General features: G+C 36.6%; 1 protein-coding gene across 26 annotated transcripts in view; it reads right to left on the bottom strand.

Annotated features, from left to right (window-relative positions):
- The window catches only part of EIF4G3 (eukaryotic translation initiation factor 4 gamma 3), a 373903-nt gene that overhangs the window by 182540 nt on the left and 172804 nt on the right, over nt 1-18559 (bottom strand). For 10 of the 26 annotated variants that reach the window (XM_037999538.2, XM_073007739.1, XM_037999569.2 and 7 more), the window contains one exon: nt 9445-9540. In XM_037999538.2, coding sequence (XP_037855466.1) covers nt 9445-9474 — 30 coding nt within the window. In that variant the 5' untranslated portion in view covers nt 9475-9540. Of the gene's footprint in view, nt 1-4373; nt 4407-7931; nt 8046-9444; nt 9541-18559 lie in introns of all 26 variants that reach the window. The other 16 variants (XM_073007734.1, XM_073007741.1, XM_037998612.2 and 13 more) reach the window with 3 other exon arrangements.

Here is an 18559-nt window from a genome sequence, read left to right as displayed (position 1 = left end):
TTGCAACAGCTATAGAACATACTTTGCAATTTTTACTAAGCATCAACAAAAAATTATTATATTTGCTATTGGAGTTTAGAAACAACAATCATTAAAAACATCATCCAACAACAAATTCCTTCAAAAAATAAATTGAGATCAAAGCATGAAAGCATGTAAAATGATCAGAAAGGTAGCCACTGATGAATAATGCAATAAAGGACAAAAAAGAAATCTATTCACTGGCCAAAGCAAACTACCACAGATGAAAAAACCATTTGTGCCTTCAATTCCACTTTAAGTCTTAAGCATGTCAAATCCAAAATATCCCAGGACATGAGGGTTTTCCCTTTAAAAGCATATTCTCTGTATACCACTCAATGTTTGTTTCCTCCAATAGCTTGCATTTCATTATGCAAGTCTCTATGTCTTGTTTTGTATTATGAGCAACTCCTCTTTAAATCTTTCAGGGTTTAGGTGCTACCTGACTTTAGATCTGAAGAGAAGATACTGTGAAATACAGATTCAGTAAGCGATTCTCAAATGGGAAATGCTGTCACTTCCATGGAAATGTACAGTGGTGTTTTTGTTTTGTTTTGCTTTGTTTTCTAATTGTCACTAGGGAAATTCTACTGGCATTTAGAGCCCAAAGGATACTAAATTAATTGTATTATATAGGGCAGTTTTGATAACTGGTTATCCCACCCAAATGCCAATACCTATTCCGTAGTGAAACAAACCAAACTGACCCCACATCTCCTGTGGATGCTATACCATACATAATGCCGGTTCAGTTAGCTCTGCTCAGCTATGCCACTTTCAACCCCATGTCTTTCTCCTCCTCTATTCAAGGTAATTACTGTTGCTGCCTGAGGCAAGGGTACAGACACCCTTAATTCAATTCTCTGTGATATGATGAAAAGAATTTAACTGGTGTTCAAGAAAAAAGAGGATAACAAAGAAAAAAGTGCCAGCTACCTGAATTTTCTGAATTAAAAATCATTCCTCCGGGTTTATACTGCATCTTAGGAACTCACCTCCAAGAACTATTGTTAAACAATAATTATTTTTCTTGGTAATAAATAAATAATATAATAAACATTTATACTATTTTCTTTTCTTTTGAGACAAGGTCCACTCTTTCACCCAAGCTAGAATACAGTGGCACAATCACACCTCACTGCAACCTTGACCACGTGGGCTCAGATGATTCTCCTACCTCAGCCTCCCAGAGTAGCTGGGACTACAGGCATGCACCACCACGCCCAACTAATTTCTGTATTTATATTTTTGTTTTGTAGAGATGAGGTTTTACCATGTTGCTGAGGCTGATCTCTAACTCCTGGGCTCAAGTGATCCACCTGCCTCAGCCTCCCAAAGTGCTGGGATTGCAGGCATCAAATACCGTATCTGGCCTATACTTCTATTTTTAAAATAATCAAAACTAGCCATAAATTCATGAGAATTATCATACAGCTAAACGACTAATCTGCTAACTCTTTACTGAGTCATACTGCACACGAAAATGTGGGCTGAAATCAATCTTTTCTCACAGAGATTTCTGAACATTTTCCCCAATTGTTGGAATTAAAGAAAGACAAAATGTACCACATAACTTTAAAGCTCATAAAAAAGTTTTCTTAGAAAACAGAATTTCCCAAGGCTCATTACAAATGCTTATAGTATCCTAATTTTAGAACCACTATTATCGAACACAAGTAGCAGAAACACAACCTTAAAGTTTGTGCTATTTTCATTAAGAACCTAAATTTTTTGATCAACAGTCTTTAAAAGAGTTACTAGTCTTAATAAGAAATGCCCAGGCTATTTAGTAATCTGGATCTTTTTTGTTTGTTTGTTTTTGTGTTTTGAGATGGAGTCTCGCTCTGTCGCCCAGGCTGGAGTGCAGGTATGATCTTGGCTCACTGCAACCTCCGCCTCCCAGGTTCAAGTGATCTCCTGCCTCAGCCTCCCAAGTAACTGGGATTACAGGTGCCTGCCACCATGCTCGGCTAATTTTTGCATTTTTAGCACAGACAGGGTTTCACCATGTTGGCCAGGCTGGTCTTGAACTCCTGACCTCAAGTGATTCACCCACCTCGGCCTCCCAAGGTGTTGGGATTACAGGCGTGAGCAACCATACCTGGCCTATTAAGCAATATTGTTTTTGTTTCAAAATTCACTCATCATTCCATCAATCTACAGAGTAGAAAATCCAACAAAATAACTGTGGCCAATGGTAATGTTAATTCCTTCTACTTATAGTTTACCTTAAGCTATCTGAAATGACTTATGAAATAAACCAAGGTTTGAGAAACACAAGCATGTGAACAAAGAAATTAACAGGTGCCTTACATAAAGGAGCTCAGAAAACATTTTCGCCCTAATTCCTTTGCAGTTATTTCACAAATAGTTTCTTTTCACTCTGCTTCTTGAGCAAAGATTCCCAATGTCTCTCTCTTTTAGGAGTATTTGCCTTGTCCCTGGATTAAAATTTAAGCCACGCCTCTATGGCCCTGGACTAAATTTTTAAATAAAATTATAAACACTCTTTTACACAAGAAACTAGTATTTTTATTATTAGTAGTCATAATATTAATCATATGTCCTAGTTACTATGTGCCAAACACCCTGCTAATCATTTTATTTTCATTATCTCATTTACTTTTCATAATAGTTTCCTTTTTTTGAGACAGAGTCTCACTCAGTCACCCAGGCTAGAGTGCAGGGGCGCGGTCTCAGCTCACTGCAAGCTCCGCCTCCTGGGTTCATGCCATTCTCCTGCCTCAGCCTCCTGAGTAGCTGGGACTACAGGCGCTCGCCACCACGCCCGGCTAATTTTTTGTATTTTTAGTGGAGAGGGGGTTTCACTGTGTTAGCCAGGATGGTCTCAATCTCCTGACCTCGTGATCCACCAGCCTCAGCCTCCCAAAGTGCTGGGATTACAGGCGTGAGCCACTGTGCCCGGCCCATAATGGTTTCAACATGGTATTATTGTCTCCATTTTACAGGTGAGAAAACTAAGGTGGAGAGCAGTAAATGATTTATCCAAGAACCCTCAGTTATAATATGGAAGAATCAAACCTAGGTCTAGCTGATGGCAAAGTCCATCTTAAAGTATTAATACTTTACAACACTATCTCTGAATTAAAAAAAAAATACCCCAAGGTTTTATTTCATTATGAAACCCAAACAATAGCCATCCACCTCATGTAGCCATCCTCCTGCAAATTACCTTTAATAACTCAGATTTGCTTTGCCTTTACAGTCTCCAGATTGGAAGGACTACATTTTGAGAAATAGAGTCAGGTATTAAATCACTCAAGACAATGGGAGCCTTCAACTAAACAATATCCACTAACTCAGTAATAAGAATTCTAAATATGATAACACAGGCAAATACTGGTAGTATTTACTTTATCCAACCATACTTTGTTCCATAACAATCATATTAAAGACAGCTACCACTTACTGACTGCTTGTTTTGTGTCAAATGCTTACACTATTTCTATGGCAGAGATATTAACTCCATTTTACATATGAGGAAACAAAGATGCAGAAAAAGATTTGCCTAACCAGCTGGTTAAATAGTAAAGCTTGTAATATGAACAGACTCTAAACCGAAGCTCTTTCAGCAGAAGAAAATGTTTCAGAATACCCCATAAAAAGCTATTGGGGGTTGGAGGGAGAACCCTGAAAGTCTTTCTGTCTTGCCACCTCTAAATAGATTCCTATTAAATGACAGTGTTCACATACATACTTTTGAAATTTTGGTTTATACTTTTGAAATTTTGGTTTATACAATTATTTCATTTAGAAAACCAATAGGATAAAGTTATTTAAATTAATTAAGGTATCTATTTTCTCTGTGTCCTAAGTATAAAAATAATTCTATCCAGCAAATGGATGTACACTATTTTTAATCAATTTATTACTAGATCTAAGTTAGTAACTGAGTTTAAGTAGTTTTAGAAATACTAATGCTATTTTATACACATCAATACAGGTTATATCAGAATGTTAACAGAAAACCCATAGAATGCTGCCTGCTTCATTCAGTTAAATTTAACTTACTACAAATATCCACAAAATCTATATACACTTAATATCTCAATTTTTCAAAACTGTAAAATTTAAAAACAATCTTTGTTTGGCAAGAAAAAAAATGTAGCATTTTTTAAATGTGCCATAAACAGAGGCAAACGGATTTGTTAATAACAAAATGCAGTGAGATTAATGAAGGACAAAGAAAGTTGAATTAGATCAGATAAAAGCTACTCTTGAAATGAGTAATTTGAGTAGTTCTATGGGATGGCAGCATTCTAAGAGTCAGCAGCTACTAAAGCCCCCACCTATTAGTTAAGGGTGATAGTGAAGGGGCAAGGGTACAGTACCTGATGATGGGGAGGTCGAGGCCCCGCTGCAAACTGAGAAAAGGAGGGAAAACAAACACAAAAGGAAAGGCACAAAGAGTCAGAAACACCACAACAAAAACCAAAATTTCACACAATATGCCAAAAGAAAAAAACCCACAGCGGGGAAATAAAAAACACCACACAAAACAGTCAAAGCTTTGCTGCAGGACAGTGACAGACAGGTACTAAGATCCAACAGGTGAACACCACTATCAGAATGGTTTGTCATTTATCAGCGGGGAGAGAAACAGGCTATGCTGTTAGGCATGTAAGGTACTCTCTAATAGGACTATTTTTTTAAAAAACAACAACCCTAAAATAAGGCAAAAGAAAGTTTGAAAAATTAAGTGGTTATATTAAGACAAACGTGAAAATCAAGTATGCTGTATGTAACTGATACAGCTGGAGGAAATGAGAAAGTTTTTACATTACAAGACCTAACCAGGAGATAATTACAAAGTCCAGCAGGAAGTAAAAAATGTAAAAGGATTAATTGCAAATTTTCTTAAGTTAAATGGGATATCTTATCCATGAAATGGAAGTTTCAATATCTTAATTTCTTAAGAGTTAAAGAAAAAATTGTTTATGACTTTACACACACACACACACACACACACTTAAGTTTAAATGCAGTTAACTAGTATAGTTTAATACAAGGCATGTCAAGGCAAACAGCTAGTAAAGAACATCAGTCTCTAACATGATTAATCCAAGTGGTATTCTTATAGGCTTGAGAAGGAAAAAGAGTAAATAAGTCAAATCTCTTAATCACTATAGACAACAGCAAAGCACTGTGTATATGTGCCTATTGTTATCTAAGAATAAAGCACAAAGAAATGCAATTCCTCAGCTAAATCACTGAGTACTTGAAAGTGGCTAATATATATTCCAACCCTTTCACTAACTTAGAATAAAAGAAAAAGTTTTTTCACCTATGTGAATTTTAACTGCTAAACCTCTAGGATCAAATAATTCACCAGGCCAAATTTGGGTTTGAATACATTTTAACTGAAAGGAACAGACAAAAATATTGGGGTATGTAGAGCCATATTCTGGATACTAATACATTAGCTATTGTAATGTTAACCATCCTCTTCAATAGTAAAAGAAAATATTTAGAAAGTAGTGTTTAATGTAAATCATATACAGGGTTTTTATCTAATATATTTAAGGAGCTAAAATATATGTCTTTGGCTGTCTTATTTCCTCTATAGAGACTTCCTTCTGTCAGCTTAACACTACAGATGAATTAGATTGATGATTAAGAAACAATCTCTCATGCTCAGCATTTAAGTTATGTGCAATACTGATTTGCAAAACATTTGGAATTAGTTCCCCAACTACCATTAGTTCATATTTTAAAATTTCAACAAATTACAGTAGAACACATGGCCACAATGTAGGAGACAGCTGAAAACAGCTCTGTCAAGAATTCACCTCAGAAGCTAAAATGTCACCTGTTGTTCAAGTAATGAAAAGTACATTAATGACCTATAAGGTTGGGTTATGTTAGGTCAGCCATCATATTTGGCTAATCAATATAATACAGCTTTTCAGAATGATGCTAACTGGCAGCTACAGTTCTTGCAGAAAATTTTCTCTTCAAAGAAACTGAGGTCTTACATTTTCAGTTTTCCAATTAGGAGAAGAAAACATCATACTTCTACTATGGACAAGAATAGGCAATACCAGGCATGTGGTATGAAAGTCGGGAGTGGAGTATGAAATGTTTCTTCCTGACACTTTTGAAGAAACTGGAAGAGAGGGGCCATGTTACAAAATTAACCTGAGTATGGCAGTACCTGTCTTATCACTGTTCCACAGAAAATGTCCCATTTTCAAGGCTCTAAAATAAAAGCTAAAACTTTGTACAGTTTGAACGTTCCAGTCAAAAGAGAACTTTCTATGAACAAGAAGAGTATCTTATAAAATTACACATATATAAAAACAAAAGCAAGAAAGAAAATCCCAACTTAAGTTAGTAGAAAGTGCCCTAGGAAAGTACCCTAGTCTATTTTGCACTAGTCACCATTGGCTATTGAGTTTTTCATTTGAAATGACAATAGTCTTAATCCTATGGGTAGCTGTAAGCAACAGAACAAACTGTAGTCGCTGCTGGCTCATGTTAAAAATAGAAATTTTTCTTTCTTTTTTCTTTCCTTTTTGTTAAAGAAGGGTCTTTAAGATGGTGAGGACTGTAGATATAAAGGAAAGCGGCCTTCTGTGAACTTGCATCCAATGTTAATGCCACCCACCCACTTACTCACCCCTTCTATGCACAGTTGGTAACTGAGCATGGCCAACATAACACTGATATAATTTTGACACAATACCACAAATTATAAAAATAACCAATGGTTAGAGTTACTACAAAAGCCAAACTGTCTCCCTCTCCAAATTAAGTATTTAATAGCTTCACTACTTTAGACAGGCTATTAAAAACAACAACAACAACAACAACAACTAACACTGTTTAAAAGTTCCAGTAAAACGAGAAAATGGAACAGATAGCTTATCAGTGTTTTTATTACTTTTAAAAAATATTTTCTTTCCATATTATGAATTTAACTAAGATTCTAAGCATCAAGTAGAAAGACAGGCACAAAGATAACCTGAAGGAGGGAGGGAGGCCATTTGAAGCCAGTTGGATTGCAAAGGCAGCTGTCCAGGGAAGAACAGAAAAGCCTAAAACTGTGCAATTGCCAATGGCCTATTAATGCAGAAATAGAATGGAGTAAGCTTTAGCTGCTCTACAAAGCCACAGGAAGAGGCCCTTCCTTAATGTAACAGCTTACCTCTCCTCACCAGTTGGGACAGCTATGAGATGGATGAGACTAGACTATGACAACTTGGGATGTAAACAGAAAATGCAATCGTGCCAAATTTCAGACCCCAACTTCACCCTCCCAGCGCCAAAAAAACAAAACAAAACAAAACAAAAACACAACGGCAACAACAACAAAAAACCCATAACAAAATAAAGAAAATCAAACCTAAAACAAGAAGCAAGAGTAGTCTGGGGTCTGCTAGTCTTGCACTTGTTTTAGGGTATGTAATGGAATGTTATGTGTGTGGTTTTTAGTAATGGGGTGGGTAATGGTCACTAGCAGAGCAGATGGCAAAAACTGTATAGAGAATAGTATCTGAAGAGTTTATGACCACAGAAAAATGGCTGACAACTACAGACAATTTCCTCCTTAATATTCAATTATAAAATTGAAAGGGAGTAAAAAGAAGCCTTGATATTTATCTTTTAAATTCAAATTTATCTGAAAGGGATATCTCACTTCAAGTTTAAAATAAAGAAAAATCTAAACCCCCAAATTCTTCCTGACTAATTCCCAATAGAGAACACCCACCCAATTTGTTATTCTTTTCCCCACTATGCCTGGCAGAAACTGCCATGCTAGGTTGAACTTTCAGAGAGGAAGCAATCAATGCATTTCTGTTCATCAGCCAATAAATGGATGTGGTCAAAAATATTAAGTGCCAGAGGCACCACTGCCTGCAAGAAGTACAGTTTGTTATATTGCTTACAATGCAGTATTTTATCCAGCCTCTTCCAGCCAAGGACCTGTAAACGGGAGTCTGTTCCAAAACCTTCCTCCTCTTCCAGTTGTCTGTGCAATGTATTGGCACTGTTCTGCTGGGCTGTCAAAAAAACTGGTTTAGAGATGCAGCTCTTCAGTCAGGTTCTGCGCCAGTTCTAACCATGTAAATTTAATTCATTTTCTTTTTTGATAATCAGAAAAGAGGGGTGGGGGCATAGAGAAAGAGGGCCAAATAATTCTTTGCAATAGGAGCTTACCATAATGTTCCATGTTTAATTATTAGAACCAGGGCCTACCTAAATTGATCTGGTGAGATCTCAGACCCAAGTAGTAAAGTGTACACATCCCTGAACCACTCTCATAACAAAACCTGTATCAGACATCTTATTGACCATTTCAGCAAAAAAAGAGACAAGCAAACAGGCAACTAGGACCAAAGTCCCACCTCTTTAGAATGGTTCCTCCACCCACTGGGGAGAACCAGGATCTAAGAACAGCTGTTGGAGAACAGGGCAACAGGGAGAAGGAAAATAGAAAAAGGATAAGAAAGAGATTACATTTTGGTGCAGACTATGCTCTCCTAGTTCTTTGAGTAAGTCTTTGGTACATTTAAACAATTATAAATTCATGCATAAAATGAAATGAACAGGAGCTAATGCAATGAGGTATTCCTGCACTCCAGGCAAAAAAGCAGGGGCAGAGAACAAAAAGAAATCCCTGTATTCTGAAGAATACACAGAGCTGAGGTACAAAGAGGGATGTGAGATACACAATGTGAGATGTTACAGAAGCACCTTCTAGCCAAAGTTAATCATGCAGGGCAGGAAACGATGTTCTAAGGAATGGAGAGCTGAAGCCACTGTATACTTTTGTGAAACAAAGGATGAACCTTGTGTAAATTCTCAGTCTTGGCAGTACTTATTGCAATTCATGTAAAGGATGAAAAAAGAGGATGATAGCATTTACATTTGTATCACAATTTATTTACCATTTGAATAAATGAATACACTCACTGGTATATGTCATGCACATACCCACATCGTCAAATGGTGAGAACAGACCTAATAACACTGATTGAAAAGTCCTGCTTCCTCAAACCACTGGGATTTGAGAATTTAATTAGTGAAATTCAATTTACTCCTAAAATCATTGTACTTTACTCTTACCTGAATTTTGAACAGTACAACTAACAAAAATTATAAGCTAAAATAAAGTAAACTTGAATGCAACCAGACTTAAAAATCATGCTATAGAAAAGTATTAAAAGGGGGTGGGGGGCTAAAAGCTCCACCTCTTCTTTTTCTCAATAAATTTAATTATTGCTACAGGTAAGGTCTGAAAATACAAAGCTAACAAATAATAGTAGTAGTCGTAATAATAAATCATCTTTGGAAGAAACTTCCAAAATCCAGTAAAAATATTTGGCAAAGAAACCCAAGCCACTACACACACAAACACAGGTAGAGAATGTAATTTGCTACAAGCTTCTGCTTACTTACCGGAGAACGGGTTTGAGGTTGTGAATTCATTGTCTGAGGGGCTTGAGGGTATACCAGCGTGGTTGGACCTGCATTCTGTCCAGAGGGATAAGGCGTCTGTCAAAGAATGGCAAGAACAACATAATATTTTGAAAAAAGATGGCATGGCAATTCAAGTTCAAGATGTTTTATAAAAGTTTATAGAAGTGGTTATTAATGTGGTTTACAGTTCTACTTTTTAACAATTTAACTTTATCACAATATCCAGTAACTCAAAATCAAGTGCAGTTCCTTTTTTTTTTCTTTAATTAATGAACTGGGGTCTCGCTCTGTCACTTGGGCTACAGTGCAATGGCGCAATCATGGCTTGGTGCAGCCTCAAACTCATGGTTTTAAGTGGATCCTCCCACCTCAGCCTCTGGAGTAGCTGGGACTACAGGTACACAGTACTGTGCTGGACTAATTTTTTTCTTTCTTTCTTTTTTCTTTTTGCAGAGACAGGGTCTCACTTTGTTGCCAAGGCTGGGCTCAAACTCCAGGCCTCAAGAAATACTCCTGCCTTGGCTTCCCAAAGCTCCCGAACAACTTTTTAATTTTTTTTAAGAGACAGAGTCTTGGTATTTGCCCAGGCTGGTCTCGAACTCCTGGGCTCAAGAGATCCTCTCGCCTCATCCTCTTCAGTAGCTGGAACTACAGGCAAGAGCTTCCATACCAGCTAGTGCAACACTTTTTAAGTTACCATAAATCTCCTGATAAAAGGACATCACCAACCCAAAATCTAGGTGTAATCATTTTTCTTTTTTTGTGCATTAAGGCATTTTATTTACAAGTATGTATTATGTTGCTAGAAAAAGCATCCCAGAACTTTCCCTCCTGTGTGTTTCACCTTGCTTCTTCAAGGTCTCTGATGCCAGGTAAGGTTGTCAGTGCAATGAAACAAAACCAACAGGATGAGAGCGGATTATTCTGCCATTTTTTTCTAGATCTTTGAGTTGCACATCATATCTCAGGCTGATCACTCCACACTTATTTAACCTGCCTGTGAGGTTCCCAACAATTTTTCCCTGCTCTCTGATCATCAATGATTTCAAATTTGCCAATGTAAATTGCCTTATCATGCCTCATCATCATGGTTAGAAGGAAAGCATGACCTAGTAAGAATCTGGTGGTTACCTCTCTATTCAGCATTGTTGACACTCCTGAGAGCATCAACCAGAACATTCATATACACAATTGTGGCAGCACAAAAAGATGAAGGAAACACTAGGTACAATTATTTGAAATTATCAATGCAAAGAGGACCTACTGTGAATTCATCTAGTTCTGAAATGGATAGCCCAAACCACAAACAATATCAAACATGGATGAGAACACTTGCTTTTGCTATGGTGTGCTTTCCTTGAAGAAGACATCTCAGAGCCACAATTAGCAGTCCACACAGTTAACTGTTACATATTGCTGTAATCTTGCCAAGACTTACATACCTTAATCCTTTTAAATGATCCCATAAAAATCAATAACCAATAAGAACCTTATACAAAACCTTAGAATAAGTGATAATGTAATACACACGGCTAATTTACCATATATTTTCTGAAAATAAAAACATAAGCTTTTCATTGCAAATCCATGTCAACTGTTACTTTTTTTTTTTTTTTTTTTGAGACGGAGTCTGGCTCTGTCACCCAGGCTGGAGTGCAGCGGCCTGATCTCGGCTCACTGCAAGCTCCGCCTCCCGGGTTTACGCCATTCTCCTGCCTCAGCCTGCCGAGTAGCTGGGACTACAGGCGCCCGCCACCTCGCCTGGCTAGTTTTTTTGTATTTTTTACTAGAGACAGGGTTTCACCGTGTTAGCCAGGATGGTCTCGATCTCCTGACCTCGTGATCTGCCTGTCTCCGCCTCCCAAAGTGCTGGGATTACAGGCTTGAGCCACCGCGCCCGGCCCAATTGTTACTATTAAACTGTGTGCTATTCAATATTTTTTTAAAAAAATGTTTGTAACGTATTTAAAATGAAATGCCAAGAACAATGGACATATACTCACAAGACTTGGACTGAAATCCTAACAATTGCTACTGAATACCATTGTTAGTTTGGGCAACTCATTTATCTTTCCCATTAATATAAACAGGAACAACACACATACCTCTCAAGGCAGTTTGTGAAGATTAAATGAGATAAAGTAAAATATTCCCAAAGCACCTTTATTTACCACTATCCCACATCTATGAATGAGGAAACCAAGGACTGAAAAATTGAAGTATCTTACCTAAGAAAACAAAGTAAATAATATATCTGGAAAGTATTAGCATCTATCTGTTGACCATTTAATGTTTAGCCGGATCACCAATTTTAAAGGAAATATTTGACAGGATTCATCATACCTTCCAAATAACAAAACAAAATTTCTTTTTCTTTTTCTTTATGAGTCATACAAAACAAAATTAATGGCTTCATATTAGACACACAGGCTATCTGGCAATCTTTCAACATGGTAACCTTAATATAGCCATCTCTGTAGCTGACACTAAGGTTCAACATCAGATTGATTTCCTTTCCTACTCTAGTTCTACTAAATCTAGCCACTAACCTAAAAATATGGCAGCAAAGTATCTCATGTCTATCAAATAATTAATAAATGGGTCAAACACTACCTAAAACTTATTCAAAGTTTTCTTATCAACGATTATTTACAGTACTGTTTCAGACACAACGTTTATGTGTATGTATCACATTCAAAATCTGAAAGGCTGAAAGTTTGACTATTTTAACTTAAAAAAACATGAGGAATGAATTTCTTATTAATTCTGGCTCCACTGAGATAGGGAAAGTATTTCTTCAACTTCTATTAGAGAATTTGGATATAGTTTTAAAAGAGAGCACCAATTTCATTCTTCAATAAATTTAAAAAAAATCAAGTATTCATAAGGTCATTTCTCAGTAATGAGGCTCTTTGATCTTAGGATATATTTTGACACTAATTTAATTTGGTGGTATTCTGAAGCAAGAATTTCCAAATTTCAAGATATTAAATATAACATTGAAATATATCACTTACAAAAACATAAAGAAATGTTACCTCTTTCTATACTTCAAACAATTAGAGGAACACTTTGTTCTCTCATAGTTGTTGTACTATTGAAATAGAAAGGGAATCCATAGTATTGCATTGAACATGCTAAAAATATACATGACAACCTTATTTGACTTCAGTCAAAATTTTAACAATATTTTCAACACTCAAGCCAAATAAGGCAACATACAGCCAACTGAAAATGCAATATGTGAAATGGCAGTCAAAGATAAAGTTCTTTTGTTCAGAAAGAACACCCTCCCTGATCACACATATGGCTGGGGCTCTGTCAACAATGTTCCCAATGCGCCTTTTTCCAGATTATATCCTTGCTCTGAAAATGATTACTAAAAAACAAAAAATTATTTTCTTATGTCTTAGGCTTTCTACTCTAAAAAGACTAAAAAAATAATAATCAACTACTTCTTCTCATATTTACTTTGTACATATGCCAAGAGCTAATTCAGACTCTGTACACAAGTAGTTTCATCAAATGGAAAGCACAATCTCTAACGCAGCCACATACAGAAGTAATTGTTCTGTCACAATGTATGCCATTATACCATTAGCAATATGGAATGCTTAACAGTGGCACATGACAAAGAAATTTTGCTGATAGATCATTCAATGATCGTTCAGAGCATTTTTCCATTCTCTGTGGATGCCTTTAGAAACTTCTTAGGAATGGTATGACTTGTGGAATGGTATGACCTATCATTGCTGTAAGCAGTGCAACTGTAAAAGATGCCTCTACTCTTTTATCTCTTCTCTTCATTTAATGATTTATTCTAGAATAATTTCCTTAATTTACTACCATGCTTTGTTGAAAAATAATGTAAAAGTTTCAGTGGGAACATACTTTGACCATGTTTCACACCAAATGCACAGAAAACTAGGGACAGATCAATGAATAACCATTTCAATAATAATCAGAGTTTCTGTTTGTACTTTCCCTTTTCAAATAATTTCAAAGTCATCACAAAGATTTACTTCTCCAAGGACATATGGATGAACACGCAGAATTTACACTGTAATCCAGTATACTGTCCAAGTTGATGAGTTACAGACATCTGTTCTCATTTCCATTATTAATTTTATATTTCAATAAACCTTCTTTAATACTTTTTATTTTGGGGGGAGAAAAGAACGCAATAGTGACAGCAAACCCAGCAAACGATGTAAATTAATAATGTTACTGAAGAAAAGCCAATTACAACAGTCCTTATGGTGTATATATAACCCTTAAATCCCTAATGATGATGTTAAAAGCAGTGATTTGGACAGTCAACCACAGGTAGAAATGGTGAATTCCATTATAAGACAAAACAAACTAACACAGCATATCAAGTATAACAAGACTCCAGACGTGATGGTTTTCAAACCACAGACATGCGAAAAAATAAATCTACATTTCCTATTTTCACAATATAGTACAATGGACTTAAGCTAACAAAAATAATTATAACATAAAACATTTATTTAGCTTTTACTAGGTTTCAGGTACTATTATAAGTACTTTATATCAGACATAACATGCCATTTCTCGTTTTAAGATTCTGCCATCACCTAAACTAAATTCTGCCATAAAGATTAAACTCAGTATTGTACACGCTGTATGTGAACAAACATAAATCTGACTAAAAAACTAAGCTGCCAACTTTTCAAAGAGCTATAAGGGGCCAGGTGTGGTGGCTCATGCCTGTAATCCCAGCACTTTGGGAGGTAGAGACAGGCAGATCACCTGAGGTCAGGAGCTCAAGACCAGCCTGGCCAACATGGTGAAACTCTGTATCTACTAAAAATACAAAAATTAGCTGGGTATGGTGGTGGGCACCTGTAATCCCAGCTACTTAGGAGGCTGAGACAGGACAATCGCTTGAACTCAGGAGGCAGAGGTTACAGTGAAACAAGATCGTACCACTGCAATCCAACCTAGATGATAAAAGCAAAACTTCATCTCAAAAAAAAAAAAAGAATCTATAAGGTAATACCGAGTACATTTTAAATATGCTTATCCTTTTGATTCTATGATTCCACTTCAGGGAACTCACTCTGTGAATATATTCACAATGGGCCCTTCATAAAAGAAAAAAAAAATACTCAAAAACAAAAAAACTGGAAATATTCTAAATGTCTACATATAAAAAAGGTGAGATTATGTACTTAGTCACTGAGAGAATATAGAATAATCTTTAAAATGAATAAAGTCAACATACACCATGGAAAGAGGTCCATAATAATATCAAGTGACAAAAGCAAATTGTAGAATTTTTAAGTATAAAAAGACTCTGTCTTAACTTTAAAAACTAAACATATGCACATAGTACATATATCAACCAAGGAAGATAAACGTCTTAGAGAAATATGTAGCAAATTTTAAACTGACTACTTCAGAGACAGTTACAAAGAGTGTACAGGATACAACTTATAGGTTTTATTTCATATACTTCTATATTATGTCCAATGATCAGTAGGATTATTTTATAACAAAAATTTAATAAAGAAAACCTCTGTCCTCCAGCTTCTCTTGCATGAAATACAAACATGCCAAGCAAGCTGGGTGCAGTGGCTCATGCCTGTAATCCCACTTTGGGAGGCCAAGGTCAGAGGATCGCTTGACCCCAGGAGGTTGAGGCTGCAGTGAGCTATAATTGTGCCACTGTACTTCACCCTGGGCGACAGAGTGAGAACCTGTCTCGAACAAACAAAAAAAAAACAAAGCAAACCAGAATATCCAGTAGGAAGTCTGCTGTTTTATAGAGCTCTAAATAATTTTTGATAATAAAAATTAAATCAACAGCATTAGCAGAAATCTAGCACAAAGAAAACACTGTGCTGTAGGCTATGTGCGTAAATAAGGCCTAAGACAGATGATTGTTTCACTTATTTTAATCTTTTTTTTTTTTTCTTTGAGATGGAGTCTCACTCTGTCACCCAGGCTGGAGTACAATGGCGTAATCTCAGCTTACTGCAACCTCCCCCTCCTGGATCCAAGCACTTCTCCTGCCTCAGCCTCCCGAGTAGCTGGGATTACAGGTGCCCGCCACCTCGCCCAGCTAATTTTTTGTATTTTTAGTAGAGACGGGGTTTCACCATGTTGGCCAGGCTGGTCCCAAACTCCTGACCTCAGGTGATCCACCTGGCTCAGCCTCCCAAAATGCTGGGATCATGGGCGTGAGCCACTGTGCCCAGGATACTTATTTTAATCTTTAAGAAGTTTATTACTAAATCAATAAAGAAATATAGATGTAAGAAGCACTTACTCAGCCACAGTGTATAATCCTTTGCAGTCATTAAAAAAGATACAGAAGAACATTTAATGATACGGAATGAGTAATACAGAGAATGTTGAAATAAACCCACATATATGCAGAAGGTATTAGAAACATTTCAAATTAGTAGAAAAATACCAAAATTAATAAATTGTGTTGAGAAAACTAAATAATCATTTAGAAGAAAGATGGTTAACCATCCTCAACTCATTATACCAAAAGAAATTCTAGATTGATTACAATGTTGGAATGAAAAATTTGAAATTGTAAAGGGGCTAGATGGAAATCTATCTCTATCATCTTAGAGCTGGTAAAGACTTAAAATCTGAAAAAGACTACATAGCTATACCAATAAGTTTTAAAAATAGGCTATTCCTATTAATTCATACAAGTTCTTAATTCTGCTTTAAAATTTCTCTTTATAAACTTCTTTCTCTTTTTGCATATATAAGTGTGTTTATTCATTTTTCTTCTTTTATCCTTGGAGACACGGTCTCGTTCTGTCACCTAGACTAAAGTACAGTGCTACCAACACAGCTCACTGCAGCCTCAGCCTCCTGGGCTCAAGCAATCTTCCTGCCTCAGCCTCCAAGTGCTAAGACTACAGGCACATAACACAATGCCTAATTTTTAAATTTTTCGTGGAGATAGGGTCTTGCCAATGTTGCCCAGTCTGGTCTTGAATTCCTGGCTTCAAACAATCCTCCTGCCTCAGCCTCCCAAAGTGTTGGGATTATAGGCGTGAGCCACCACATCTAGCCCCATTGATTCTCATTAGTAGATATTATAGGGTACAAATTAAGAGAGAGAAACTCTTCCACCTAACAAATGTTTGACACTTAAATCTGGCCAGAGTAACAAAAATAGCACCTTAAAGTCTATAGACCAAGTACCTTCAACCTCTTAAGAACTGTTCTCTTCCTCTTCTTCTTTTTTTTTTTTTTTGAGACGGAGTCTCGCTCTGTCGCCCAGGCTGGAGTGCAATGGTGCGATCTCAGCTCACTGCAACCTCTGCCTCCCAGGTTCAAGCAATTCTTCTGCCTCAGCCTCCCAAGTAGCTGGGACTATAGGTGCATGCCACCACGCCTGGCTAAAATTTGTACTTTTAGTAGAGACGGGGTTTTACCATATTGGCCAGGCTGGTCTCAAACTCCTGACCTTGTGATCCGCCTGCCTCGGCCTCCCAAAGCGCTGGGATTACAGGCGTGAGCCACCCTACCCAGCCAAAAATTGTCTTCTTAAGCGCTACACAACACAACCAATGCAAATAGAACTTTCTGTGATAATTATAAATGTTCCATATTTACACTCTCTAGAATGGTAGCTATTAGCCACATGTGGCTACTGAACACTTGAAATATGACTGATGAAACTGAAAAAATAAATTTTTATTTAAATGAATTTTACTCAATTTAACAAGGCCTGGCGCGGTGGCTCATGCCTGTAATCCCAGCACTCTGGGAGGCCAAGGCAGTCGGACCACGAGGTCTAGGAGTTCAAGAGCCTGGCCAATATACAAAAATTAGCCGGGCATGGTGGCTCACGCCTGTAGTCCCAGCTACTCAGGAGGCTGAGGCAGAAGAACCACTTGAACCCAGGAGGCGAAGGTTGCAGTAAGCCAAGATGGTGCCACTGCACTCCAGCCTGGGTGACAGAGGGAGACTCTGCCTCAAAACAAAAAAAGAAAAGAAAACAGAAGAAAACATGTAACAAAATTTACTATCTTAACCACTAAATATACAGTACTGTTAAAAACTATATGCACATAGTACAACAGATCTCTAGAACATTTTCATCTTGCAAAAAAAATCTATAACCACTGATCTCCATTTAAATTGTATTTATATACATTTTAATCACTTAGAATGTAAATATTCATATATATAGCCCATGGCTAACATACTGCACAGCACAGGTATAGAAAACTGTTAATTTCCATGTTTTGCTTTTACGAGTTCTATATTTTATATCACTCTAAACTTCTGCAACTCTACTTTTATAGAAGTACAACAATATCCAACGAACAAGATCACAATATAAGACACTGGAGACAGTGGCAGAGACCTATCACTGAATTTCCTACGCAGTCTTAAGCATAGCACTTGCTTTCCTCAGCTAATAAAGACTAAAGCAGTAAGCTACTGATTATCAAAGTGTGGTCCACAGTGTCCTAGGCATCTCTGTAATGCTACTAAAGCAGGTGTGGGAGGTGAAATATTTTCATAATATAAATACTAAGATGTTACAGGCCTGTGCTGATATTTTCAACAATGACAGAAAAGCAAGGTGGATGTAGCTACTAGTAAATTTTACATATCTACTCAGGAAATCTGAGATTTCACTAAGTAAATCTTATACATACTTAGTGAAAATCAAGGCAATGATAGTCATTGTATTCTTCATCCCTAAGCCTTCACGACAAATTAAACTTAAAAAAAAAATTAAAGGAAAAAAAAGAGCCAGTACTTAAGAATGTCACTTTATTTAACTTTTAAATTTTTCTATTCTACAGATAATTGACAAAAGAATGTCACTTCTTTAACAGAATGTATCACTTTTTAAGTTGAAATAATTATAGACTTACATGGAATTTGAGAAATAAAACAGAGATCCCATATACTCTTCACCTAGTTTCCCTAATGGTAATATCTAACTACAGTACAGTACAACAGCCAGAAACACCGCATCGATACAATCCACCAACCTTATTCAGATTTCCTGAGTTTTACTACAGATGCATGCACACACATCTGTATGTATATTTAGTTCTATGCAATTTTGTTACATGTA

The sequence above is a fragment of the Chlorocebus sabaeus genome, chromosome 20, assembly GCF_047675955.1.
Source record: "Chlorocebus sabaeus isolate Y175 chromosome 20, mChlSab1.0.hap1, whole genome shotgun sequence".
Taxonomy (NCBI): Eukaryota; Metazoa; Chordata; class Mammalia; order Primates; family Cercopithecidae; genus Chlorocebus; species Chlorocebus sabaeus.
This window is presented reverse-complemented; position numbering and strand designations above follow the sequence as displayed.